Genomic DNA, 27,401 nt, shown 5'->3' on the forward strand with positions numbered 1-27,401 from the left:
CCGCGGCTTCAGGATGGTGTAGGCTGCAGGACGGCAGTCGAAGATTTAAAGTCCCCGCCGCAGCCAGAAGCACCGCAGACCGCAGGGCCGGCGGTCGAAGCTCCCCTCCAGGTGTGATGGCAAGTCCACGCCGGGTCCGCGGTAGAAGTTGGCTGCGGGCCGACGGTGGAAGCTTCTTCTACTCCCCGGATCCCCCACGAGCGATCCCGGGCTGTAGACGCCGCGCCAGCTGGAGCTGTGCAGACCGCGGCATCAGACTGCTGGCTGCCGCGGGCCAGCAAAACGGAGCGCTCTCCTCCAGCGAGGGCTCGCTGGCTCCACGCCGAGAGTCCATGCTGCGCCCGCCGCTGAAGCCCCGGGTGCGTCTCTGGGAAAGGCCGCGCCGATCCTTGTTGTTAGGCCACGGGGGAGGCGACCTGGAAAAAGTCGCCTCTCCATGGAGGAGGCGACCAAAGCGGTTTCCCCTCCCCCCCCCCCCCCCCCCCCCCCCCCCCCCCCCCCCCCCCCCCCCCACACACACAAACACACACAAAGAAACACAAAAAACACACTTTAAAACATACTAAAAAAACAAAAAAAGTTGAAAAAAACGGACACACTGCTGACAGGGCGCAGGCTTGCAGCGCCCCCACCGACTACATTAAGCACCTGCTTCAGGACTAAGGGACCCTAACTTAAAGGTCAAAGTTATACCCTGATTTTGCCCATACCTAATTCTACTTAATTTTTGCTGGAGTTTATGGTTATTTTTCCCAGTTGGAAAATGCTGATAGGATTCCACAGTATTGGTGTCAGTAAATTATTTTTAGTTCTCTTACATCAGTTAATCTTGAGTCCAAGGGCATTTGTTGCACCTTTCTCTATGACTCTGCTTCATGGAATGCAGTGGATTTTCCACCATGTCTGTTATTTCCTGATTGTGCAGAAGACTATATTTGTGTGCTCAGCTTTTTGACCAAGTGAGGCAATTAGAGCTGCCAACTTTCCCACTCCCAAATAAGGGACAAAGAAGTGGGTGTAGACGGGGTATGTAAGGGCCAATAGGGGACTGGTGTGGGACAATAAGGGACATTGAGGGGGAGGGGACAATGAGGGGGAGGGGACAATGAGGGGGAGGGACAATGAGGGGGAGGGGATATTGAGGGGGGGGATATTGAGGGGGGGGGGGGGGCAGGGACTGGACAGGATGGGGGGAGGGTGTTACAGAGGCGGGGGAAGAGTAGGGGAGGGGACTGATGGGGAGAGAGGACATGAGGGGGAGGGGAGGGGACATTGAGGGGGACATTGGAGGGGGAGGGGGACATTGAGGGGGAGGGAGGGGGGGGGACATTGGGGGGAGGGGGGGGACATTGGAGGGGGAGGGGACATTGAGGGGGAGGGGACAATGAGGGGGAGGGGAGGGGACATTGATGGGGGAGGGGACATTGAGGGAGAGGGGAGGGGGACAGAGACAGGAAAAAGGAAAAAATATAGCGTCCAACTGATGCGCCTGTGATTGGATGACAGGTGACTCACTTGTGCATGACATCAACAACACATGGAACACGCACGCACGCTGTTGTATCAGATCTAAGAACTGTCTGTAAGCATGCCGTCTGGTGATTACACAGTAGTTGCTAAATATGGGACAAGGGTGGTCCTGTGTAGGAGAAACCAATTTAGCCCAATATACGGGATGTCCCGGCTAATGTCCCGACAGTTGGCAACCCCAGTGACAATGTTTGATTGGTTTCCAAAGACGGGCAGTAAAATTAAAAAGATAACTTCAGCGCTGATGTAAGAGTCGCAAGTAAATATCAGGCAGGACTCCGTCAGTGAGTGGGCTCACCTTTGGGCTGCTTTGCTTCATGTTAATGGGATGATAACGGCCTCAAGAGCAGTTGGTGACCTTGAACCAATACTGTAATATTACTGGGAAAGAAACTGTTTACCATATATTGCTGGCATTGCTGGATAGCAATAAACAGAGTAAAGGAAAGAGATTGAGAATCTTGTGTCTTGGTGTCAGGGTGGGAGGGTGGGTGGTGGTCACATCCCTGTCCTCATCAGTGGGGCCACTGCGGAGATGGTCGACATCACGCTTCTTAGTATCCATATCACAAGCAATCTAACCTGGCCCCTTCACACTCATGCTGTGATCAAGAAAGTGTGCCAGTGTATTTACTTTATTAGATGCCTGAGAAGATTTGGCATGTCCACAGCGATTATCTCGCACTTCTGCAATGCCGCTGTAGAAAGTATTTTAACATAATGCATCTCGGCCTGGTATGACAACTATATTACGCTTGACTGCCTGAACCTGTGGAGTGTGGTGAATACTTCCCAATCCATCATAGGCTTGTCACTTCTTTCTCTCCTATCCATCTTTACAGTGCATTGCATCAGGGGGGTGGAAGTATTGTAAAGGAAGCATAACACCCTGGCCGTTCTCTTTTCTCTCTATATCCTCCCCACCTTACTCATAACTATCTCATTTGGTTATTCCATTATTGCACTTACATAGAAACATAGAAAATAGGTGCAGGAGGAGGCCATTCGGCCCTTCAAGCCAGCTCCGCCATTCATTGTGATCATGGCTGATCGTCCCCTACCAATAACCCGTGCCTGCCTTCTCCCCATATCTCTTGACTCCACTATCCCCTAGAGCTCTATCTAACTCTCTCTTAAATCCATCCAGTGACTTGGCCTCCACTGTGGCAGGGAATTCCATAAATTCACAACTCTCTGGGTGAAAATGTTTTTTCTCACCTCAGTCTTAAATGACCTCCCCTTTATTCTAAGACTGTGTGGCCCCTGGTTCTGGACTCGCTCAACATTGGGAACAACTTAAGGTTTTTTTTTTGTAACATTACAGTCTTTGATACCATTACAGTACACTAGTCTTTGTACCTGTACTTGCATTTGTTGCATTCATTATGTACTTACTGTATTTATTGTTTAATCTATGAGCTTCATACAAACTAGGAATTTCATTACACCCTGATGTATATGACAATAAACTAATTTGAATTTGACCTGAATCTAATCATTAGTGAATAGAACCATTCCTCATCTTTTTCAATTAGTGTTTCATTGGTTGTTACCATGGAGATGGTTATGGCCTGTTTTCGTAACCTAATTAGTAATCAATGCTATAGATGATAATTGTGAAAATAATAGGGATAAAAATAGTTTAATGAGTGTATCCATCATTTTTCCCTATCTTCCCAATTTTAAGTAATGGAATCTTTTACTCTTAATGTCATTTTCAGATTCATTCTTTTTAATTTTTCTGCCTCATCACCATCTCATTCTTGATCTGAATTTATGTGGTTATATGTGTTTAACATCCCCCACTTGTGTCATTATCTATTTAGTAATTCTGTTCTGGTTTCTCCCCTACTCTTTGATCCCCACCTATCTCCTCTGTAAATGTGCAGCTCATTCTTTTTCCTTCACTGTAATCTTTCTCATGGTTTAAAATGCCTTCATGAAACAAATCAACAAATCGTCCTCAGCCAGCCAGGCTAACCTGCATCTTATCCCCTCGCAGTGCATAATCTCAGAACTGCACCTTATCTCATTAATGCACTTCACTGTTGTCCAGCCTGGTAGATTGCCCTCACTTGATTCCACACTCACCAACCGGCTGGAGGTCGGTGGGGGCGCTGCGAGCCGGCAGCCCTGCCAGCAGCGTGTTAGTTTTTTCTACATTTTTTGTTTTTTTAGTATGTCTCAACGTGTGTTTTTAATGTTTCTCTGTGTGTCTTGTGTGTGGGCTGTTGTGGTGGGGTAAGGGGGAAACCGCTTTGGTCGCCTCCTCCACGGAGAGGGCGCAGCAAGGACTCTTTTGTCGCGGAGCTGGCGAGCCTTTGCCGGGGGTCGCCGGAGGGGAGCGCTACGTTCGCTGGCCCGCGGCAGCCTGAAGCCGCGGTCTGCGGAGCTCCAGCTGGCGCGGCGTCCGGAGCCTGGGATCCCTCGTTGGGGGCCCTGGAGGAGAAGAGCTCCGACTTCCGGCCCGCCGCCATCTTCTAACCGCGGGCGCAGCGGGGACTTACCATCGGGGGCGGGATCCCTCGCCGGGGACCCCTCGTGCCCTGCGGTCTGAGGTGCTTCTGGCTGCGGCTCGGCGGGGACTTTAGATCTTCGACCGCTGGCCTGCGGCCTACACCATTTTGAAGCCGCGGTCTCCGGTGGGGAGGCACCGATTCAGGACTTACCTGGACTGTACATCTGGCTGCCCGCAGCGGCGACTGCAGAGTGTTATGATCCCGACCACGAGGGAAAATGGAGGAGGACTGGCCAAACTTTGTGCCTTCCACCACAGTGATGAATGGTGTGGTGGATGTTTGTGCTAAATGTGTTTGATTGTGTATTGTGTGTTCTTTTTTTATTGTACCGCTGCTGGCAAATTCATTTCACTGCACTTTATGTGCAAGTGACAAATAAAACTTGACTGGACTTGACTAGTTAGAGAGTCTCTGCCATGGTTTAACACTGATTTCTGTGTCACCCTTAGAATCCTCCCTAAAGGTCTATTATTGTTCCCTTCTTTCCATCCATGCCCTTTACAAATATCTTGCATGCAAATGGAATCAACTATTGTATATATTCTGATGGCACCAAACCTTTACCTGAGTTTTCAACCTATTCAAATTCTTTCACTTCTATCTAATTCTCCATAGAAAATATCATGGGCGGAAATCCTGGGTGGGACGGGGGAAACATCTGCCGCATGCTTAGAGAGTTGGGGGACAATCCCCCCCCCCCCCCCATGTTTTGTAATCAGGACTTTATCAGAAGCTTTCTAAGGGCTGAATCGGTCCGTTCGCGGGGTCTTTCAGCGCCCGGCGCGGCTTAAAATCAAACTGCTGCATCGAGGCGATCGAGGTTCCCGTTGATGAAGCCCCCGCCGGCCGATGAAAGTCCTCGCAAACGGGCCGATTCAAGCCCCACGACTCGGGACGGATGAAGCTGCTGTTGCTGGGGTTCGGAGTCGGTCACCAACCAGGTCAGCTCCTGATGTTATCGTCCACAGGGCCCACGGCCGAAGCCTCACGTGTGCGCGCATGAATGGCCGCCAAGAAATTGTGTCCCCCCCATGTTTTGATAGCGATTTCCGTGCCTGGAAAATAGAATATAGAAAAGTACAGCACAAGAACAGGCCCTGGGCCCACATTATCAGTGGTAAACAGGATCCCAAGATAAATTAATCTCATCTGCCAGCACATCATCCAGACCTCTCCATTTTCTATATATCCATGTGTCTATCTAAAAGTCTCTCAAACACCACTGTTGTATCTGCTTCTACCACCACCCATGGCAGTGTGTTCCAGTCCTTATCTAGACCTGATATCCTCTTTAAACTTAGCCTCTCTTACCTTAAATCTGTGCCTTATAGTTTTTGACATTTCCACCCTGGGAATAAGATTCAATCTGCCCTATCAATGCATCTCAAAATCTTATACAGTTCTATCTGGTCAACCCTCAACCTCTGTCTATCTAGAGAAAACAATCCAAGTTTGTCCAAACTCTCCTTGTAGCTAATAACCTCCAATCCAGGCAGTATTCTGCTAAACTTCCTCTGCACCCTCTCTAAAACTCCACATTCTTCCTAGCATGGGATGATCAGAGTTGCACACAACACTCTAAATGTGGCCTGTCTAAAGTCTTATGGAGCTGCAGCGTGACATCCTAACTCTTATATTCAATGCCCAAACCAATGAAGGAGAGCATATCATATGCCTTCCTCACCATTCCATCTACTTGTGTTTTAACTTTCTGGGAGCTATGGACTTGGAGTCAAAGATCAATTTGCACACCAATACTGTTAAGGGTGTTGCCACCAACCTCTCAAAGTGCAACATCTTGTATTTGCTCAGATTAAACTGCACCGTGCACATTCGAAGCATAAGTGTGTCACGTTGAAATGAGAATTGTGCAAGTTGAGTTGTTTGCAGAGTTTCTGCTGAAGTTTAAATTATGCTGGACATCTATGTTGCCAGGCACCTCCATAAACAAAGAGTCCCAAAGGTTGCAGTATCTGCCCCCGCCAAAAACCATTTGAAGATTCCCTTTGAAGATTGCCACGTCTTGACCTCGGATGACTTTTCTATAATGGCATTTTGTCAAGGAAACTCATCAAGATAGCCTTGTTCTGCATCATACTGCAAACTCATCCATATGTTGCAAAAAAATGTTGATGTATTTTTTCATTTTGAAAAATCACAATAGATAATAGCATTGCCAGATTTGGCAAGTGTGAAATTTGAATTTTAGAGTTTAATGGATACAATTCTCAGATCTATTCCCACTAGAGTGCAATATACAATATTTTACCACTATACCAAAGATGGAAATCAGCATTCAGTTATTGTGTCTGCTGATTGCTACACATCATTTAAAGGTATCTTGCAAAGACTATTAAGGACTTTTTTTTCCTTGAAATTGAGTTTAGAACATCGAAAATGTCAGAACATTTTTTTGATGTATTGACATGGCAATACCTGACAAGATTATAAATTAAAAACGTGAATATTAATTTTGTGACTGGTTTCATGCTTCAATTCGCTCTCCTGATTCCCTCATCTTGTTTTTCTCCTTTCTTTCTGTTTGTGTGGCACTTTGTTCTGAGTTCTGTTTTCTTGGTTCTGCTCCTAGTTTAAGGGTCGGTGCTTCACAAACTGCGATTAGTTCCATTCCCTGGGTTCTCTGCCAATTTCTAACTTCTGGTTCCCATCTTTCTCAAACTGATGTATATAACTACAAGCGAAAAAGGTGCAAGTGTTGTACTTCCGGTGGCGCTGGTGCCAGCAGCCTCCACCTACAGCCCGGTATCTTTTCGTTTTTTTGTTTATTTAGTTATGTAAAAGTGTGTTTTTTTGTGTTTTTTTGGTGTTTTTATGTGGGGGAAGAGGGCACGGTGCGGGGGATACCATTCTTCAGCCGCTTCCTGGTGAGGACGCGACTATTATTCCAGTCGCGTCCTCGCCCCCCCCTCCCCCCACAGCGGCCTACCTACCTGGATTGGCACGGCCTTTCCTGCCGGGATCGACCGGAGCTCCAGCAGCGGCGGGACAGCGCTGGAACATCGCGGGGCTGGCGATGCCTTACCGGGGGTCGCCGTCTGGAGCCCGGAGTGCTGGACCTGCTGCACCGACATCATGGAGCTGCGGTTTGCGGAGCTCCCAACGCGGGCGGCGCTGATGGACAGTGCGGGGTCCTGCGACTCTGCCCGGCTCGGCCTGTGGACTCAGGAGCTGCAGACTCCGGCAGCGGGAGGCGGCTGATCAGGAGGTCCGGGCCGCTGAGGAGGAGGATGCTCACCGTCGGGGTTCGGCGTCGGCGTTCCACCAGCCCGGCGTGAGGGCCTGAACATCGGGCCACCCAGGGCGGCGACTGCGGGTGCTCGGAAGGCCCCGACCACGGATGAACACGGAGGGGAGGCTGGCTGGACTATGGTGCCATCCTCACCTTGGTGCCATTTATGTTATGTTGTGTTGTGGACTTTCTGTGTTTGTGCTTTTTTTTAATTCAATTTCAATTTTATTTTTAATATGTTTAATTATTTATTTATTATTTATTTATTTATTTGTGATGTTTTTTTTTTAAATGATACTGCCTGTAAGGGAAATTCATTTTTTTGTCTCAAATTGAGACAATGACAATAAATTTGAATACAATACAAAGCCCAAGGGGGGGGGGGGGGGGGGGGGCACAGGGAAGAAGGGGGTGGAAGAGAAAAAAAAACAACAGACAGGACCCATTGTTTCTGCCTGCCCCTGCCCCTGCCCCACATAATATTTCCAAAAACCTTGACTCCATCCACCTCCCCTTATTCAATTCCTTTCGACCTACATTCGAGACACCGGTGCAGCACGGTGGCACAGCGGTAGAGTTGCCGCCTTACAACCCTTGCAGCATACAACTTAATGGTATGAATATTGAATCCTCCAATTTTAGGTAACTAACCTACAAACATCTCCCCACCCTCTCCTTCATCTTTCCCACCCCCCTCTTTTCCCTGGACTTGCACTATTTATCTCCCCCCTCCACCTATATTTCTACCATTGGCTTCACAGAATGTAACTCTTATATTCTTATTCACACCTATTGTCTTTTCACCTTTGGCCTTTGTTCAACCATCTGCTTATCAAGCCTTTCCGCTCATCTGTATCCACCCGGCACTTGCCAGGCTTTGTCCCATCTCCAACTCTCTTCCAGCTACTCTTCCAGCACCCACCCCCACCCCCATTACCCCACCACCACAATCATTCTCAAGAAAGGTTTCAACCTGAAACATCACCTACCCATGTTCATCAGAGATAGTGCCTGGCCCACTGAGTTACTCCAGCACTTTGTTTCTTTAATTGTAAACCAGCACCTGCAGTTCCTTGCATCTACAGGTTATGAAAACTATATTTCCTCTACCTTTGTGCCTTGCCTGGTGCTTTTTATGAGTTATGATTGTCCTTTAAGGGACTTTGTTTTGGTTGAACTACACCAAGCATTACTAATAATTTGTGTACGAAGGAACTGCAGATGCTGTTTTAAAGCGAATATAGCACTAAATGCTGGAGTAACTCAGCCAGACAGGCAGCATCTCTGGAGAAAAAAGGAATGGTTGATGTTTCAGGTTGAGACCCTTCTGCAATAATGTATTACATTATTAATATTTGTATATCTATTTGTTGTGTTGTTGTGTTAATGTATCTGTAAATCTGCAGCGAGTACGGATTTCATTGTTCTGCGTATGACAATTGCTCTTTATTCTCGTGGCTCTTGACAATGAATTGCCCATTGCCTAATGCTGAGTTTGTCTCTTGTCAATGGGTTAATTAAGCCCATTGAAAATCTCAAAGCACCATGTCTCAGTTACCAAATTTTGCAAGGCCAGCCCATGTAATGATGGGGATAGTGAAGACCACATATTTGTGCTGTAACCACTCCAGGTTACAAGTCCCTTCACAAAACCAATCACCTTTAACTGCTATTGTAGCACTTAAGTTGCATCAGCTATTCTAGCGTCCACAATGATGTTTACGTAAGTTTAAATGTTATGAGTGGCAGAACCGTCAGAATAAATATCAGCAATTTTTATTAGCTGTATCAATCCTGAATTAAGTTTGCATGCTAATTTTTGTCTAATTATTAGTCTAGTGGTTTGGCATTGTTGCAAATATGGAAGACGAACTTCCAAGATAAGCGGTTGCCATAATTTTGATGAAATGTGTGCAGTATGCTCAGGGATTTCTGCCAGTAAATGTGTTGTTCGGCAAAATGAGAATGCAGAGTCTGGTTTTGTTCTCAGGGAAGGCTGTCAAAGACCGAATACTGTCAGAGTTAATAACCCATTTCAAAAAAATATATTCTGCAGGCACAAAAAATTCTCGTCAAAGTTCTTTTTGTTCACTTGACAGTTTAGATATCTTTAGTATTTTGCCTTCAAGTACATATGCTGATTGTATCATCAGGAGCAGCCTTTTGATGTACTGAGCCTGACATTGTGAGAGAGTTTAATTATGACATTAGTTGAGGCACAGTTTGTCATTGAGTCCAACTGCTGCAACTTTCACTGTGCGTGCATGTCAACTCATTCCTGAGCACTGTCGGCCTGAGTAACTCCAGGCCATAACCTCAATGATGCCATCAATGCACACAGAAATATGAAAAAGACATTCTTAAGAAAATGAATCATTTACCTTTCCAATTTTGTCCCTACTCTTTTAAAAGCATTGACACTTTCTAAACTGTGGTTTGCAGGCTTGCTAATCCTATTGATTCTCAATGACTGCCAATGACCAACATGAGTTGAAACCTACTCATGTTGCACATTGACTTACACTGCAATGTAGTTTGTCGACTTGGTAACCCTATGGTATCTCACCACCGATTGTGCAATGCTCAAAGTCAACTGTAGAAGGTGATAAGAATGGGGGGCTTGCATGAGGTGGTGAATCTCTGGAACTCTCTGCCATAGAGGGTAGTTGAGGCCAGTTCATTGGCTATATTTAAGAGGGAGTTAGATGTGGCCCTTGTGGCTAAGGGGATCAGGGGGTATGGAGAGAAGGCAGGTACAACAAAAACTTATTACAAACTACTACGGGATACTGAATTGGATGATCAGCCATGATCATATTGAATGGCGGTGCAGGCTCGAAGGGCTGAATGGCCTACTCCTGCACCTAATTTCTATGTTTCTATGTTTCTTTTTTTATGGTATCCTATGGTAGCACACAGGTATCCTATGGTAGCACACCGCAATAACCTACCTGAACTCCCGGTGGCTCAGCACTTCAACTCCCCCTCCCATTCCCAATCAGACCTCTCTGTCCTGGGTCTCCTCCATTGCCAGAGTGAGCAACACCGGAAATTGGAGGAACAGCACCTCATATTCCGCCTGGGTTGCTTGCGTCCGGTTGGCATGAACATTGAATTCTCCCAATTTTGCTAGACCTTGCTGTCTCCAATCCCCTCCTCCTTAACCCTCGAGCTGTCTCAGCATCTCATATTCGCCTGGGTTGCCATCCCCCTGCCCTTTGGGCTGTCTCCTCCTCCTCCTCCTTCCCCCCCCATTTTCCTCCTCCTTCTCCCCCCCCCCCCCCCCCCCCATCAGTCTGAAGAAGGGTTTCGGCCCGAAACGTCGCCTATATCATTCGCCAAGCCTAGATGTCCTTCCTTCGCTCCATAGATGCTGCTGCACCCGCTGAGTTTCTCTCCAGCATCAGTACCTTTAGAGTATTGCATGCAGTGTTAGTCACCCCATTACAGGGAAGATGTGGAGGTTTTGGAGAGGGTGCCGAGGAGATTTAGCAGAATGCTGCCTGGATTAGAGCGTTTCAGCTGCAGAGTGATGTTGGATATACTTGATTGTTTTCTCTGAAACATCTCAGATTAAAGAGAAACGATAGAACTATATAAAATTATAAAATGCATGGATAGGACAGAAAGTTAGAACCTTTTTCCCAGGGAGAAAATATCCTAGATGGCGAGAAGGTGAGAGTGGAAAAGTTTAATGGAGATGTGTGGGGCATATTTTTTACACGGAGAGTAGTGGATGCCTGGAACGCACTTCCCGGGGGCAGTGAGGCAGATACTCTACTTACATTTATGAGGTTTATAGATAGGCACATGGAAGTGCAGGGAATGGAGGGAAATAGATTCTAAACAGGCAGTTGAAATCAGTTTAACTTGGCATCGTGTTTGGCACAATCATTGTGGGCTGAAGAACCTGTTCCTATGCTGTACTCTTCTACTGTATGTCCTACATGTTATTAATGCAATATTATTTCTCAAATTGAGCAGTGAGTTTTCTTCCTCCATGTTGACACCTTGAAACTTGGTGCTTTTCACTCTGGTCCACATTGATGTGGCCCTAAGCAAGGACTCTGTTTGTTTACACATAATGGGTTTGAGCACATTCGACTTCGTTTTGGGTGAGCATTGGCCCAACAGCAGAAAATTACCCGGAATTTGGTGCATCGTATTATCAATCACTTTAAAAAGCCTTAAAAAGAGGGGAATGGGAAAAACAATCATATTAATTGGCACTGTAAAAGACGTCTTTCTGAACGTGTGGACTAAAACTATGTTGGTTGTAGTTGAGTGGAATGAATCATAGGAAAGGGGCCACTTGACCTGTCGGGTTCATTGTGGAAAAGATTAATCTGCAGCTCGCCTTGCAGGAGATAATTTTGAATGCGTTATGCAGCAATTGCATGCGCCCAACTGAAAAAAGATTCATTCCCCACAGCTAGAATCTCTTGCTGTGATGAATACACATACACACAAAAAAAAAATCACAAGAAAACAATGCCATACTCCCTTGTGAGACATCAAATGAAAGAATATGCCATTTTTATAATGAATCTGACTCTTGCTTTCAGGTAACTGAGCTGCACAGCATCAGGAACATAAGCAGGTTGCCCCGAGAGACAAAGAAACATGCTGTGGCAATTATCTTTCATGATGAAACATCAAAGACATTTGCCTGTGAGTCAGGTAAGCAATTATTTGTGCATCTATAGCTTGAGGAAGTTCAGGCCATTTTTGAAATGTAAAACCCATCCAGATTAATATGCAAAAAAGAGAAAAGATAGAAAGGCAGAATATTTTACCTTTGAGATAATTTGATGTAGATATTTATGTTGACGATGAACTGGAATAATTGATCTTTACAGATGTAGCAGCATTTTTTTTTACATTAGGCAAAGATAAGTATTGCTTTAAATAAAAGTGGAATGTGTTTTCAACTTCTAACATTTGTGTAAATTATGTCTCTGGGATACTATTAATGCACTTTATAGTGCAGTTTGTGATGCGTGCTGTGTCTTTTATGTAACATTGCCAGTGGCATCAGCTATCTCACAACTGGTAGCATCATGGAATGCAGGGAGCAGAGTAAGAATGTAATGATAGTTCTTAGAGCGATGGGATTGAACTGTGTTGGTTCTTACTTTGTACAAAGAAAATGATGAATAAATAATGATGTGTCCTCAAGTACTTGACTAGGTCATTTGACTCTCTTGTTCTAATTATTACATCCTTATCAAATAATTTTGAATTTTCAGACATGTTTAATAACCCTATGTGGTAATTAGCTACTTGCACAGGAAACAGACATTATCCTCTAAGAGTCTCTGATGGTCTTACAATGGTCAATGAGATTTCAACAAATTTAAATATATAACTAGACTAAGTGGGACTCATTGGGTTCCATGTTCACATATAACCATATAACCATATAACAACAACAGCACGGAAACAGGCCATCTCGGCCCTACAAGTCCGTGCCGAACAACTTTTTTTCCCCTTAGTCCCACCTGCCTGCACTCAGACCATAACCCTCCATTCCCTTCTCATCCATATGCCTATCCAATTTATTTTTAAATGATACCAATGAACCTGCCTCCACCACTTCCACTGGAAGCTCATTCCACACCGCCACCACTCTCTGAGTAAAGAAGTTCCCCCTCATATTACCCCTAAACTTCTGTCCCTTAATTCTGAAGTCATGTCCTCTTGTTTGAATCTTCCCTATTCTCAAAGGGAAAAGCTTGTCCACATCAACTCTGTCTATCCCTCTCATCATTTTAAAGACCTCTATCAAGTACCCCCTTAACCTTCTGTGCTCCAGAGAATAAAGACCTAACTTATTCAACCTATCTCTGTAACTTATGGAAGGGCTGGTCCCCCAAATGGAAGGGCTGGTCCCCCAAAGCAATATTCCACCACTCCACCAATTCCAATATTGGTGGCCAGTGGGGGAGGGGGGGGGGGGTTTTCTGGAGCACTAGTATGGGTGTTGTGGCAGTTGACTGACTTAAGGCTGGTAGGCTGGCAGTTGACTGACTCATGGCTATTGGGCTGGCAGTTGATTGACTCACAGCTGGTGGACTGGCAGTTGATTGACTCACGGCTGGTGGGCTGGAGGTTCACTCAAGGCTATTCCTTGAAATTCCATTTCAAGCAGAGTGCAAGCCACCAAATTCAAATGCAATTTCATACCATTTCAAGCAGAGTGCAGGCCACCAAATTCAAATGCAATTTCATACCATTTGGGCTTTATACTCCTGGTACCCCCGGAAGGGGCGTTACCTTCATCATGGCGATTGACAGATGAGAGGACCAATCAGCTGATCTCAAGATTTTTTAAATATTCATAACTTTTTTATTTTTCATCGATCAGAAAAATCCTCGGGGCTGCCTCAGTGGAGGATAACTGTGAGTAAAATGGCCAAAAATCATAGTAATATATGGTAGCGTTTTTTCTAAAATCAATATAAATCACAGACAGGAAGTGGTCAAGATGAGACCATTAACCATATAACATTTTTCAGCACGGAAAATTTTATTCTCTCCATGAACCTACAAGTCCATGTCTTTCAATTTTTTTTTTTTTTTCCCCTTAGTTGCACTCAATGCCTGCACTTATAGACCACAATTTAATCCATTCCTCTTGTCACCCAAATGCCTATCCATGTTTTTGTTAAATGATACCAATGAACCTGCCTCCACCACTTCCTTTGGGTAGCTCATTCCACACCGCCACCACTCTCTGCGTAAAGAAGTTCCCCCTCATATTACCCCTAAACTTCTGTCCCTTAATTCTGAAGTCATGTCCTCTTGTTTGTATCTTCCCTATTCTCAGAGGGAAAAGCTTGTCCACATCACCTCTGTCTATCCCTCTCATCATTTTAAAGACCTCTATCAGGTCCCCCCTTAACCTTCTGCGCTCCAGAGAATAAAGACCTAACTTATTCAACTTATCTCTGTAACTTAGTTGTTGAAACCCAGGCAACATTCTAGTAAATCTCCTCTGTACTCTCTCTATTTTGTTGACATCCTTCCTATAATTGGGCGACCAAAATTCTACACCATACTCCAGATTTGGTCTCACCAATGCCTTGTACAATTTTAACATTACATCCCAGCTTCTATACTCAATGCTCTGATTTATAAAGGCTAGCATACCAAAAGCTTTCTTTACCACCCTATCTATATGAGATTCCACCTTCAAGGAACTATGCACGGTTATACCCAGATCCCTCTGTTCAACTGTATTCTTCAATTCCCTACCATTTACCATGTACGTCCTATTTTGATTTGACCTGCCAAGGTGTAGCACCTCACATTTATCAGCATTAAACTCCATCTGCCATCTTTCAGCCCATTTTTCCAAATGGCCTAAATCACTCTGTAGACTTTGGAAATCCTCTTCATTATCCACAACACCCCCTATCTTGGTATCATCTGCATACTTACTAATCCAATTTACCACACCTTCATCCAGATCATTGGTGAGACTTTTAGTTATATAGATTTTTCCTGCCTCAAAATTTTATTCTACCATGAACTATATTTAATGTCTTTCTCCTCCTTATATATTTTTCTGATCAATTGCACTCAATAAAAGAAGTTATCTTACAATTTAATTTAGTTCCTCTTGTACCCAAAAATGGTAACAACATGTTTTAAACTATGCTAAATGTACATAATAAAATTACTGGAAAGGCATGTCTTTAGGGTATGTAATTTGGGTATGGGAATACAAATTAATTGGCAATAATGAAAACTAGTAACCTATCATGTGACACAGTCATCATCGTTAATGTTTCCTGAGGTATGAACAAGTCACTAAGCCAGGGTAAATGTCAGAAGATTCAATTATCAGGGGCACAAGCATGGGGAAAAATATAAGGGGTAACTACTTATTTGTAGTCAATATGAATGGGTTAATGTTTAGGTTTATTATTATCGTGTGTACAGACATATAGTAGAAAGCATTGTTTTACATGCTCTCAAAAATGATCCAATAATATCACAAATAAGTATACCCAAGTCAAACTCTATACAATAGATAGACCAGAGAGGAATAAACAACATGCAGGATATAGTTCTCAGCATCGTGGCACATCGATTTAGTTTAGTTTAGGGATACAACATAGTAAAACGCCCTTCGGCCCACCAAGTCCACATGGACCAGTTCTATTCTATACATTAGGGGCAATTTACAGAAGCCAATTAATCTTTAAACCTGCACGTTTTTGGAATGTGGGAGGAAACCGGAGCACCTGGAGAAACCCTACATGGTCACAGGGAGAACATAAAACTGAATTACAGATAGCACCTGTAGTCAGGATCGAACGCGGGTCACAGAGCAAGCATGTCATAAATACATGAGTCTGATCACAGATCGTCATGCTACACAAAGAAGACATGAGTTACTGTGTGTAGTAAATAGTGTTAAGATGTCTTAACCATTTGTTGACTCCGGAGGCAGCTGCAACAATGGGTCAAGTCTGTTCATATGGTATAAAGACTGCAGATGTATGGAAATGATTGGTCTTAATTTATCACATTTCCTCTGCCAAAAACCTTAGTGTCAGTTGCAATGATTCTGCTTATTCCTGTTATTTCACCAATTTACTCCTGAAACCTTAACCCAGTTTTTTGTAGTTATTCCAAAACGTTCCAGTTCAGCCTCCCCTTGTACTCGAGACTGCACAAGTCCCATTCACCAACCACTCTGATGCTTGTTCAGCTACACCAGCTATTAGTCCATCTGCAGAGGCATATAGGAATTCCTATCTTCATGCTAGCATTAATTCACTGACTGATTGTTTTTCCTGCGTCTGCAATGTCCTCCAGCACTACAGATCTAGGTGTTCCTCCGTTCCAGCATCTTGCACACCCTAACTTGTCCTCAACTTTCAGTTCTCGATTTCCCTTGATATATTCTTTGTCACACCAACCATTTCTCCTTTACATTGGTCCACAATACCTATCGTTTTGACTAATCTCAGCATGTCAGTAAAGGGCCAGTCCCACCAGCAAGCGATAGCATGCATCTAGCCCGACCAAACGTGGTCACTTGAGGCGTACGGCCTCGCGGGGTCGGTCCCACTTCAATCGGCGGAGGCGTATGGAGTTGTGCGGGGCTGGTCCCGACAATGCGCGGGTCTCCAAAAATCTTGAACTGTCCGAAAATCCCACGCGACAACGGCCTGCCTGCCCGCAGCCGCATTGAGACCGTACGCAGCGCCTCGACGGCCGTACGCAATGTCTCAACGCCACACGCAGCGTCTTGATGCCGTATGCAGTGTCATGACAGTGTACGCTTAGCATTTGTCTCACCAAGACCCTTACAACTGACGTCACCGCCCGGCGTGCCATTGCGCGATGATGTCACCGCCCGACGCCGTGCAACGTCCAAATTCAGTCGGCCCGCCTCCTGCCCAGCTGATTGGTGAGTATGATGTCGGGACCAGCCCCGCACAACTCCAGACGCCTCCGCGGTTGGAAGTGGGACCGGCCCCACGAGGCCGTACGCCTCAAGCCACCACGTTTGGTCGCGCTAGACGCATGCAAATGCATGCTGGTGGGACAGGCCCTTTACTTTCTGCTGTGAGGTTCCTTGGAAGGTTTTATGGCATTAAATGTGATATGTAAATACATGTTTTCTTTCAACATTATCACTTGAAATGATGTATATGGACAAAGAAGAAACACGGTTAAAAATATCTGCGTAAAGGCACGACTATCGGAAAATGAAACTTTAGCAAAGAATGGAAACAGAAAATGCTGGAGAAATTCAGCAAGCCAGCAACATATGTGGACTGAAATATGAAGTTAATATTCTGTTAGTAAATCTCTGTTTCTCCCTCTACTGGAGCTCTGTGACCTATAGAGTATCTCTAGTATTTCTCCTTCTTTTTCAAATTACAAATACGTACAGGAACTCTTTGGTGATCTTAGAAAGGTTAACAAAGATTTGGTAAGGTGATAAAGATTTTCTAATTCAAGTAACCTTTGCTTTCCTTCTCTCTCCATCCCCTCCCTCTTCCCAGTTCTCCGATCAGTCTTACTGTCTCCAACTACATTTTATCTCTGTTTGCTTTGTTGTTACCTTCTCCCAACTAACAATGATTTATTCTACATTTTCCTTGATCTCCATTCCCTTTTTTCCTGTTTTCACACCTTACCCTTCCTTATCTATGTTGCCGCCCACTGCCCTGACATCAGTCTGAAGAAGGTTCTTGCCCTGAAATGTCACCCATTCCCTCCCTCCAGAGATGCTGCCTGTCCCGCTGAGTTACTCCAGCGTTTTGTGTCTATCAAAGATTTAGCAAGGTTTTGATGGATCTCATTAGCGTTTCTGCTTTTCTGACGGGTGAGTCGAATAAGACACATGGTTGAGCACGGAACACGTCAAGTCGGCATCTTACCTCCCGAGACGAAGATCTAAGAGTTGTGTAAATGGCATTGTACCCTCCATGTTAAAAAAGAGAATATATTGTAGGAATAATTCTCTTGGGCGAAATTAACTTGCTTCAATCCCCATTGTAATGATGTTTAAGTACAAGCTCAGCATAAAATAAAATGTTAAAATGTGGTGCAGCCCAAGGCATTGAGAAATTGCCTGCACCTCAGGAGCCAATGTTTCATTAATTTGGAAAGACGTATGCAGAAAGTATTTGTAGCAAGGCTGGAGGAGAGCACAGAACTATTAGCAGCTATCACATTAATCATATATTCTGTACGTTGAACATATGTTACATAAACCTGTCAAACTGCAATGATTGTACGTAGGTGCCTGTACTGCCGATAAAGTACTGAAGTGGATAAATGTGCGTGTCTGTATATTGGAAGGTAATTTAACACAATGTGGAAGCAACAGAGTTTAGATATGCACTTGCATTCTATTTAATAAATCTATGCACTTGCATTCTATTTAATAAATCTAATGCCAGAAATAATCACTACAATATTATTTCCTATCATTAATACCTATTGTTACAAACTGTTACAAACGTATACAAAATGTATAAGTTCTCCCTTCCTCCTCCCCCCCCCTTCTGTTGTGGGGTAGACTGACTTCCCTCCACCCCTCCCTCCCCCAATCTTTGCACATCCCCAAACCTTTCCACAGGTCACTTAAGTTTCATGTTTCATGTATTTTGTGCTTTATGACTGTTTGCAGATCAATTTCCCTCCTGGGTGAATAAAGTTCTATCGTATTGTATCGTTACCACAACATAAAGTGTGCCGTGTTTTCCATTGAAATTACATACTGGTGCAGGTGCTCACCATGTCGGTGAAGCAGATCGTTACGCCGAGTCTATCCAGTCTTTCGCCAGGACTTTCATATGAAGAAAGACTGGATAGACTCGGCTTGTACTCGCTAGAATTTAGGAGATTGAGGGGGGCTCTAATAGAAACTTACAAAATTCTTAAGGGGTTGGACAGGCTAGATGCAGGAAGATTGTTCCCGATGTTGGGGAAGTCCAGAACAAAGGGTCACAGTTTAAGGATAAAGGGGAAATCCTTTGGGACCGAGATGAGAAAAGCATTTTTCACACAGAGAGTGGTGAATCTCTGGAACTCTCTGCCACTGATGGTAGTTGAGGCCAGTTCATTGGCTATATTTAAGAGGGAGTTAGATGTGGCCCTTGTGGCTAAAGGGATCAGGGGGTATGGAGAGAAGGCAGGTACAGGATACTGAGTTGGATGATCAGCCATGATCATATTGAATGGCGGTGCATGCTCGAAGGGCCGAATGGCCTACTCCTGCACCTATTTACTATGTTTCTATGTTTCTATGTTTCTGGGGTATCCTATGTTAGTTCACAGGTGAGAACCAGACAGAGTGGCTATGGTTGAGTGCCCTGTACAAAGGGCTACCAGTGCTTCAGGACAAAGGCTTGTATAGGAGCATCGTTGTGATAAATTAGCATGCTTGATAATGAAACAAGGTCCAGTGAGTGCAGAGATACAGAGCGACAGAATCCCTGCTGCAAGGGACCACCCAGCTGATCATCTCTGGTGTTTTACACTTTGAACATTTGGAAACTGTTTTATTTGTGTTGGGGATTTAGAATATTGCTGACCATGGGCAAAGCAGGAACATCTGAAGAATATACCTGCTGTACAAATTAGTTTTGTTCTTACAGCTAGTTCATGGAAAACTCAAAGCAAATGATTTGGAAACCAGACATATTCACATTTCTACTCCTATCAATGGATGACTTACACCAATTGCGAGTGTGGAGTGACCTCAGCCAGCCCTCAACACAATGGACATTCGCTCTGCCACCATCAAGCCCATCAAGGCTGCTTATGTGCTGAAAGCAACTTGGTGATTTTCTCTGAGCTAAACAAACAATGCATATACCTACACATACTCAAAGTACTCTGGTTATACATGTATTCAGCAGAAGAGAATGAAGGGGTCAGCTGTGTCTCAGCCTCAGAAGCTTGTGAATTCAAGTCCCACGCCCGAGATATTTTGAGACCAATACACAGTCTGGCTCTCCAGTGTGACATTGTTGGTGGTGCTCATGTTTCAAATGACTTTCATTAGCTCTCTTGGGCGAACATAACAGATCCTATATCACTCATCTGAAGAAGAGTTTAGGATTATTCCCTGGAGACCGCAACTATATTTATCCTTCCCTCCTTCATTACAACATTTAATAAAATGCTGATCTGCTCATTATAACATTGCTCTCTGTGTGAGCTTCCTGTCCACATATTGATCAGTATGTTTCCTGCATTACATTGGTGCCTGCATTTCAAAAGTATTTCATTCACTGCAAAAAACACCACTGCTTTCTTTTTTTACAGAACATTGTTGTGAGATCTTTACCATTCAGTTTAGATAGTGAGGGGGTGCCGTAGTTCCACATCTTGCTAAAAAAAATACTTCTGTTAATGCAGCATTTCCCAAGAGCCACCTTGACCTGCGTGCTTCAAATCTCACTGTGGGACTTGAACCTTTCTTTGTCTGATTCAGATCAACGAGTCTCAGCAGCTGAGCCTTGAATGTAAATTGTCAGTGTGAAATTAACCCGATTGTTACAGCCACTCTTCTCCTGCATCCAGTGTTTATTAATATTTTGACATGGCTTAGGTTGGTAGTTTGCAGCTGATGTGATGTGTTAAGTATCAGACCTGTCTGTCACACTTAGCTTTGGGGATAAAACCCATTTCAAAGCCAAGATTTGTTGTGCTTTTAAGAAATTGGTCATAATCGGCTGATAAATAGTGTTGAGTTGAGTTTCTTGTCACGTGTACCAAGGGACAGTGAAAAGCTTTTGATGCATGCCAGCCAGTCTGTGTAAATATAAAACATGATTACAATCAAGCCATCTATGGTGTACAGATACACAATAAAGGGAATAATGTGAATAAATGCTGCTTTTGGAGTTGGGATTTCAAAGAGTGGAGCGATTGTAATGTTGGATTACAGTTCACTTCTATGACTAGCACACAATGCGTTGCCTGGCTTGGGTGCCATCTTAGAAACATGGAAACATAGAAAATAGGTACAGGAGTAGGCCATTCGGCCCTTCGAGCCTGCACCGCCATTCAATATGACCATGGCTGATCATCCAACTCAGTACCTGTACCTGCCTTCTCTCCATACCTCCTGATCCCCTTAGCCACAAGCGCCACATCTAACTCCCTCTTAAATATACCAATGAACTGGCCTCAACTACCTTCTGTGGCAGAGAATTCCAGAGATTCACCACTCTCTGTGTGAAAAATGCTTTTCTCATCTAGGTCCTAAAATATTTCCCCCTTATCCTTAAACTGTGACCCCTTATTCTGGACTTCCCCAACATCGGGAACAATCTTCCTGCATCTAGCCTGTCCAACCCCTTAAGAATTTTGTACGTTTCTATAAGATCCCCCCCTCAATCTTCTAAATTCTAGCGAGTACAAGCCGAGTCTATCCAGTCTTTCTTCATATGAAAGTCCTGACATCCCAGGAATCAGTCTGGTGAACCTTCTCTGTACTCCCTCTATGGCAAGAATGTCTTTCCTCAGATTAGAACACCAAAACTGTACGCAATACTCCAGGTGTGTTCTCACCAAGTCCCTGTACAACTGCAGTAGACCCTCCCTGCTCTTATACTCAAATCCTTTTGCTACGAATGCTAACATACCATTCACTTTCTTCACTGCCGGCTGTGCCTGCATGCCTACTTTCAATGACTGGTGTACCATGACACCCAGGTTTCGTTTGATCTAGGATCAAAAGCACAATAACTAAATATTAAACAATATTTAGTTTTATTAAACAATATTTAGTTAAGACAATTCTGGTTTTAACTATAGAACAAAATACAAAGTGCTGGAGGAACTCAGTGGATCTGTGGAGGGAATAGATATACAACATTTTGGGTCAGGAGCCTAAGAGTCTGAAGAAGGGTCCTGACTTGAAATGTCCTTCCACCGATATAAAAACAAAGAACGGGCTTGGTGGTTTGCACAAAAGGACACATAGTGTCAGAGTAACTCGGTGGGTCAGGCAGCATCTCTGGAAAACTAGGTTAGGTGATGTTTTGGATCGGAACCCTTTTTCAGACTCAACAGACTTCCACAGATGCTGTTTGATCCACTAGAGTCAAGAGTCAAGAGTCAATTTAATTGTCATTTGGACCCCTTGAGGTCCAAACGAAATGCCGTTTCTGCAGCCATACATTACAACAAATAGACCCCAGACACAACATGATTTACATTTTACATAAACATCCATCACATCGCTGTGATGGAAGGCCAAAAAAAAACTTATCTCTCCACTGCACTCTCTCCCCCCCCCCCCCCCCCCCCCCCCCCCCCGATGTCAGAGTCAAAGTCAAAGCCCCCGGCTGGCGATGGCGATTGTCCCGCGGCCATTAAAGCCACGCCGGGTGGTGCAAGGTCGCACACCGGGTCTTGATGTTGGAGCCCCCGGTGTGCGCTCGCAGAGTCCCGCGGCCATTCCAAGCCGCGCGGGGCGGTGATGTTAGGCCCCGCTCCAGGAGCTCTTCGACCCCGCAACTCGGGCGGGAGAAGTCGCCGTTGCAGGAGCCCTGAAAAGCGGTCTCCCTCCAGGGAACCGCGGGCTCCCGGTGCCGCCATCCGCAGACCCGCAGCTGCAGCCCCCGAATCAGCAGCAGCAGCAGCAGCAACAGCGCTCCACCACCACTCCTCCCGCTCCGGACTCGGCCAGCTCCGCGACGGTGAGGTGAGTCGGCACCAGAGTCCCCGGCTTCTTCTGTTGGAGGCCGCTCCTCATTGCAGCCCCACTAAGTTCCTCCAGCACTTGTTTGTTGCTCAAGATTTCAACATCTGCATTAGCTTATGTTTCCATTTAATTATCGAACACTTGGCAGTATTTTAGCTTGTGACACTTAACATCAAACGCTAAATATTCTTATTATGAAACAGAAAGAGTTCATTCATCTTAATTAGTCCATGCTGACCCCAGAAGAAGAATAATATCAGTCACATTCCCCTGTATCGCTGGAACATATCCTTTATCACATGTCCACCAACTTTTCCATTTCTGATTCCTTTGCCACTTTCCTGCAGTGAGGGACAATTAGTAGGAGTCTATTAATTTACCAGTTGAAAGATTCAATACCAAGAACAAGAATCAGGAGGACATTTTCTGCACCTGTTTAATGTTTGACTTGACTTGAAAATAATTGAAAGCTCAATAAAGATAGCTTTGTGTTTAATCTTAGTGCTGTAGTCATCTGTTCCTATGCCATTTACATAATTTAGTGTCCTGCTCCTAGCCTGACTATATTTTCCTCTGTAAATGTTTGTATTCAAAAGATGCTACATGTTGGTATTTTACACTAAATGATTGCTGTATTTAGGATTCTCAGGTAATGAAATGAGGATGCTGTGCAATTCCAGGCATGCAGTTCCAAGGTTCATTGTCAGGCCTGGAGTGTGGTATTGCATGCACCCCAGAGTGAAAGATCACAACCATTTCACAAGCTGTTGGATTTTTAAACCATAATTGCGGAAAACTGCTAGCACCACCATGCCCGCTGCATTCTCGGACTTGCCTTACCTTGCTCCACTGGAAACCTCAGCTGCAACCACGGCCCCAAAGCATTTCACTGTTCACTTTTTGCACTATTGTGAGCATTAAAAAAAATGTTCCCCATTGTAGCTTCTCTATGGCATCCAGCAGCAAAGATTTCCCAGACAGAGTACAAGAACACTGATTCCATTGGGTTCAATAGGATTGCAGAGCATAGGGGAGTAAGTCAAAGAGAAGGTAAACTCATTTGAAATTAATTGTATTTAATTATCAAAAAAGGATTTTTAATACGTTATTTCTGACTATCCATCTCTTAGTTGACGTTTCAACTGAACACTGCTTGTTTGTGGGAGCTTCCTGTGTACAAATGGACTCCAATGTTTTAGAAACATTGAAACATAGAAAATAGGTGCAGGAGTAGGCCATTCGGCTTCATGAGCCAGCACCGTCATTCAATATGATCAGAGTTGATCATCCTAAATCAGTAGCCCGTTCTTGCTTTCTCCCCACATCTCTGGATTCTGTTAGCCCTAAGAGCTATATCTAACTGTCTCTGGAAAACATCCCGTAAATTAGCCTCCACTACCTTCATTTAGTACTGAGATGAGGAAAAGCTTTTACACCCAGAGAGTTGTGAATCTGTGCAAGAGAATCCGGCAGAGAATTGCACAGATTCACAACTCTCTGGGTGAAAAAGCTTTTCCTCATCTCAGTACTAAATGGTCTACCCCTTATTCTTAAACTCTCCTGGACCCCCCCCCCCCCCCCCCCCCCCAACATCGGGAACATTTTTCCTACATCTAGCCTGTCCAATCCCTTAAGAATTTTATATGTTTCTATAAAGGGATCAAGGAATATGGGGAGAAGGCAGGCACGGGTTATTGATTGGGGACGATCAGCCATGATCACAATGAATGGCGGTGCTGGCTCGAAGGGCTGAAGGGCCGAATGGCCTCCTCATACACCTATTTTCTATGTTTCTATGTCTCTATAAGATCCCCTCTCTTCCTTCTAAATTCCAGTGACTACAAGCCCAGTCGATCCATTCTTTCATCATATGCCAGTCCCACTATTCTGTGACTGCTTTATACCACAGCAACTTCTGAAGAACTTCATCCGCTGCAAATTGCTTCGGGACATTCTTAAAGGGAACTGAAATGTGCATTATAAATGCAGGCCCTTTTTTTTTTAATGTTGATTGATCTGATTCAGAGACCTCATCGTGTTGAACCCAAAATTCAGAAAGCTTAATTTTAAAGTGCCCATAAAATTACAGCTCGGATAAATCTGCCAGGCAGCAGGAGCTATGCGGCATCAAAGCAACGACAAACCTATGAGATGAAGTACCAATTTATAGTGTCCCAATGAATTATACAGAGGATGTTAATGTGGTTCGAGGACTGTAATTTAGTTGAGCGATTCAAGCAATCTGGTTTTTCCATTTGGCAGAATCCTGAGTTAGTGAAATGCTTTAATTGTCCAGGAGGCCATTGGAAATGTTTATTGTGACAGTTTTTTTATGAGTTGCTTTCTTTTTGTTTTGATTTTGTACTTTTAAAGTCCTTGTTGAATACCCATTTATGACGAGTTCCCAGGATACAAGGTTATTTTGGGTGCTGACTGTAGAAGAATTCACACAATTAGCACCCAGTAAAAGGTAATGCCTGTGGCTTTGTAGTCTCAGCAGCAACTCATGAATAAAATATATTGTAAAATGGAAAATGAAATAAAATATCACTGTCATTTCAGTACCTCGTCCCTGAATATGATAGTCTTCAACAATTTTCTCACTAGTGGCATATTTTGGACACTGCTTACCTGTTCAGATGTATTATTTGCTCCAATTAGTCATTGTGCATAGCATACATTAAAATAAACAAACTCTGCTTAAAGAAAACGATTTTATTCAATATACTGTTGTGCCGGGAGGAATAAATAAAAGTCTCCAAGAGTGCAGGAAAGAACACATCACCTTCCCATGGCTTCTATCAGCTTGCTGCATTTGCCTGTGTTTAGTGTATGATCGATGGTAACCATGAGAACCAGAACTTAGAACTTACTCTCTATAAGAAATGTAAAGGTTTCTCGACACTAACTGGGGATGTAGCTACTTTTTTATATAACATTACATGGGGTTGGGTACATGATGTGTCATCTGCAGAAATCCATTCTTTTCTTCCTGCTTATAGTGGAGTAAGCAACAAAGTGTTAATTATAGAAGATGTTTGTTACTCGCATTCTTTCTTCCAAGCCATCCTCAGACTTGTAGTGGCTGTTTTTGGATCTATGGGTTGTAAGGGGACTCCATTGTGTGATCTATAGCCCCTATCACAGATGGGGTAGTTGGAACTTCACAAGAGGTGGAAGGGAGTTAGCTTGCCCCCCTTCCACTGTTTGCACATGGTTTCTGTGTGCCCACAATGTGGATTTATGTTTAGCAGTATGATTCTGAACGTTCCTTTTCCATTTTAAGCAATTATGGGAAAGGGAGTTCAAGGAGTTAGTGGGAATCCTCAATTTTTTAAAAGGGAGTTTAATATTTTTTTCTCTGTCCTCTTAGTAATTTTGTGGCGTGATGGAGCTTGGAAGAGGGCATTCTTTTCCGAAATCTGATGTCAAGCATGAAATCAAACTGGTTTGCTCGTTAGACTGAGTTTAATTAGGACCTCATTGGTAACTAAGTTGGTCGGTAAAAAATATTATTCACATGGCCTGCCAAAGGGTATGGTTAATTTTGTGGAAACTGCATGGATGGTATCTCTGCAGTGCTATGGGGTTAGGCCATGGAGTGCTATGGAGTTAAGCAGTAGTTAGGCCAATCTTTGAAGCATGCAGGAGGTCAGGACCACTGCTGTCTGTTAAACGATGTGGTGTGTGCTGGGTTTGAGTACTTGATCTTCAAATACTTCGTTTATCAGTTGGTCATAGCCTGAAGGAATGAAGCCTTTTATCATGGACGAGACTAAGTTGGACCCATTGGGTCCCAGTCACACGGGAGGACTGGCCCCCCAACCACTCACCCATTCCCCAATGCAATATTCCACCACTCACCCATTCCCCCAACACAATATTCCACCACTCACCCAAAGCCCCTAACTGTGCAGGTGCAGCTCATTTCCCATCATCCACCAGCACTCCCTCCCCCTCCTCTTGATGTGTGGAAGGGGAGGAGGGGAGGGAAGGGCGGTGTGTGGCGTGGGGGGTGGGGTGTGGGGTGGGGGGGGGAGGGCAGGGGAGGGGGTGTGTGTGTGGGCAGGGGGAGTGTAGGAGGGGGTGAGAGGGGGGTGTGGGGGGGATAGGGTGGGGGTGGGGCGGGGGGGGGGGGGAGGGGTGGGGGTGTGTGGGGGGGGGGGTGTGTGGGGGGGAGGGGGTGTGTGGAGGGTGTGGGGGAGGGTGTGTGCGGGGGAGGGGGTGTATGGGAGAGGGGGGTATGGGAGGGGGGAGGGGGGTGTATGGGGGGGGACAGCGAGTGTTGTGGAGCTGGAGAGGGAGGGGAGGAGGGAGGGTGGGGGGAGGTTGGGGGAGGTTGGGGGAGGTGGAAGGGGAGGGAGGGGTGTGTGTGGGGGGGAGGTGTGTGGGGGGTGGAGGCAGTGGGTGTGGGTGTGGGGAAGCTCGGGGAAAAGACAGGGCAGAGGGTGTATCACGGGGGAGGGGGGCAGGAACTAGGGAGGAGAACCAGAGTGGAAGGGGCTGTAGCTGACAGTGCGCTGAGGACTCACAGTGGCGCTTGTCGCTGGACATTCTCCTCTGCCGGGATCAGAGTCTCCGTTTTCCAACATCTCCGACTCCACGCATGCCAGGTTGGGTTGGGTTGTGCCGGGCCGCTTCCGGTCCCTCCGAAAATTGTGTCTGGATGGAGACCAGGCCATCCATCCAGAGCATCCCTCAGCTCCAGGAAAGACACGATGGCGCAGGAAGGGGTGGACCGTCCTGTGCAGCCACAGGAGAAAAGACCAATCCACGCGACCCTGATTGGCAGGAGAGGAGATCGATCTGCGCACGTGCAATTTTTAAACCTCGCTAAATTTTACATTAGACCGCCAATTGGAATGAAAGAGGGTGCACTCGCAGCAGAGGAGAGTGGTGAGTAAGCTGG

The 27,401-nt window shown here is 45.0% G+C and overlaps 1 protein-coding gene across 2 annotated transcripts in view; it reads left to right on the forward strand.

Annotated features, from left to right (window-relative positions):
* The window catches only part of dok6 (docking protein 6), a 479,143-nt gene that overhangs the window by 273,503 nt on the left and 178,239 nt on the right, over positions 1 to 27,401 (forward strand). For both annotated transcript variants that reach the window (XM_055634869.1, XM_055634870.1), the window contains exon 3: positions 11,865 to 11,979. In XM_055634869.1, the coding sequence (XP_055490844.1) occupies positions 11,865 to 11,979 (115 nt within the window). The remainder of the gene's footprint in view (positions 1 to 11,864; positions 11,980 to 27,401) is intronic.

This window comes from Leucoraja erinacea, chromosome 4, assembly GCF_028641065.1.
Source record: "Leucoraja erinacea ecotype New England chromosome 4, Leri_hhj_1, whole genome shotgun sequence".
NCBI classification, from domain to species: domain Eukaryota; kingdom Metazoa; phylum Chordata; class Chondrichthyes; order Rajiformes; family Rajidae; genus Leucoraja; species Leucoraja erinaceus.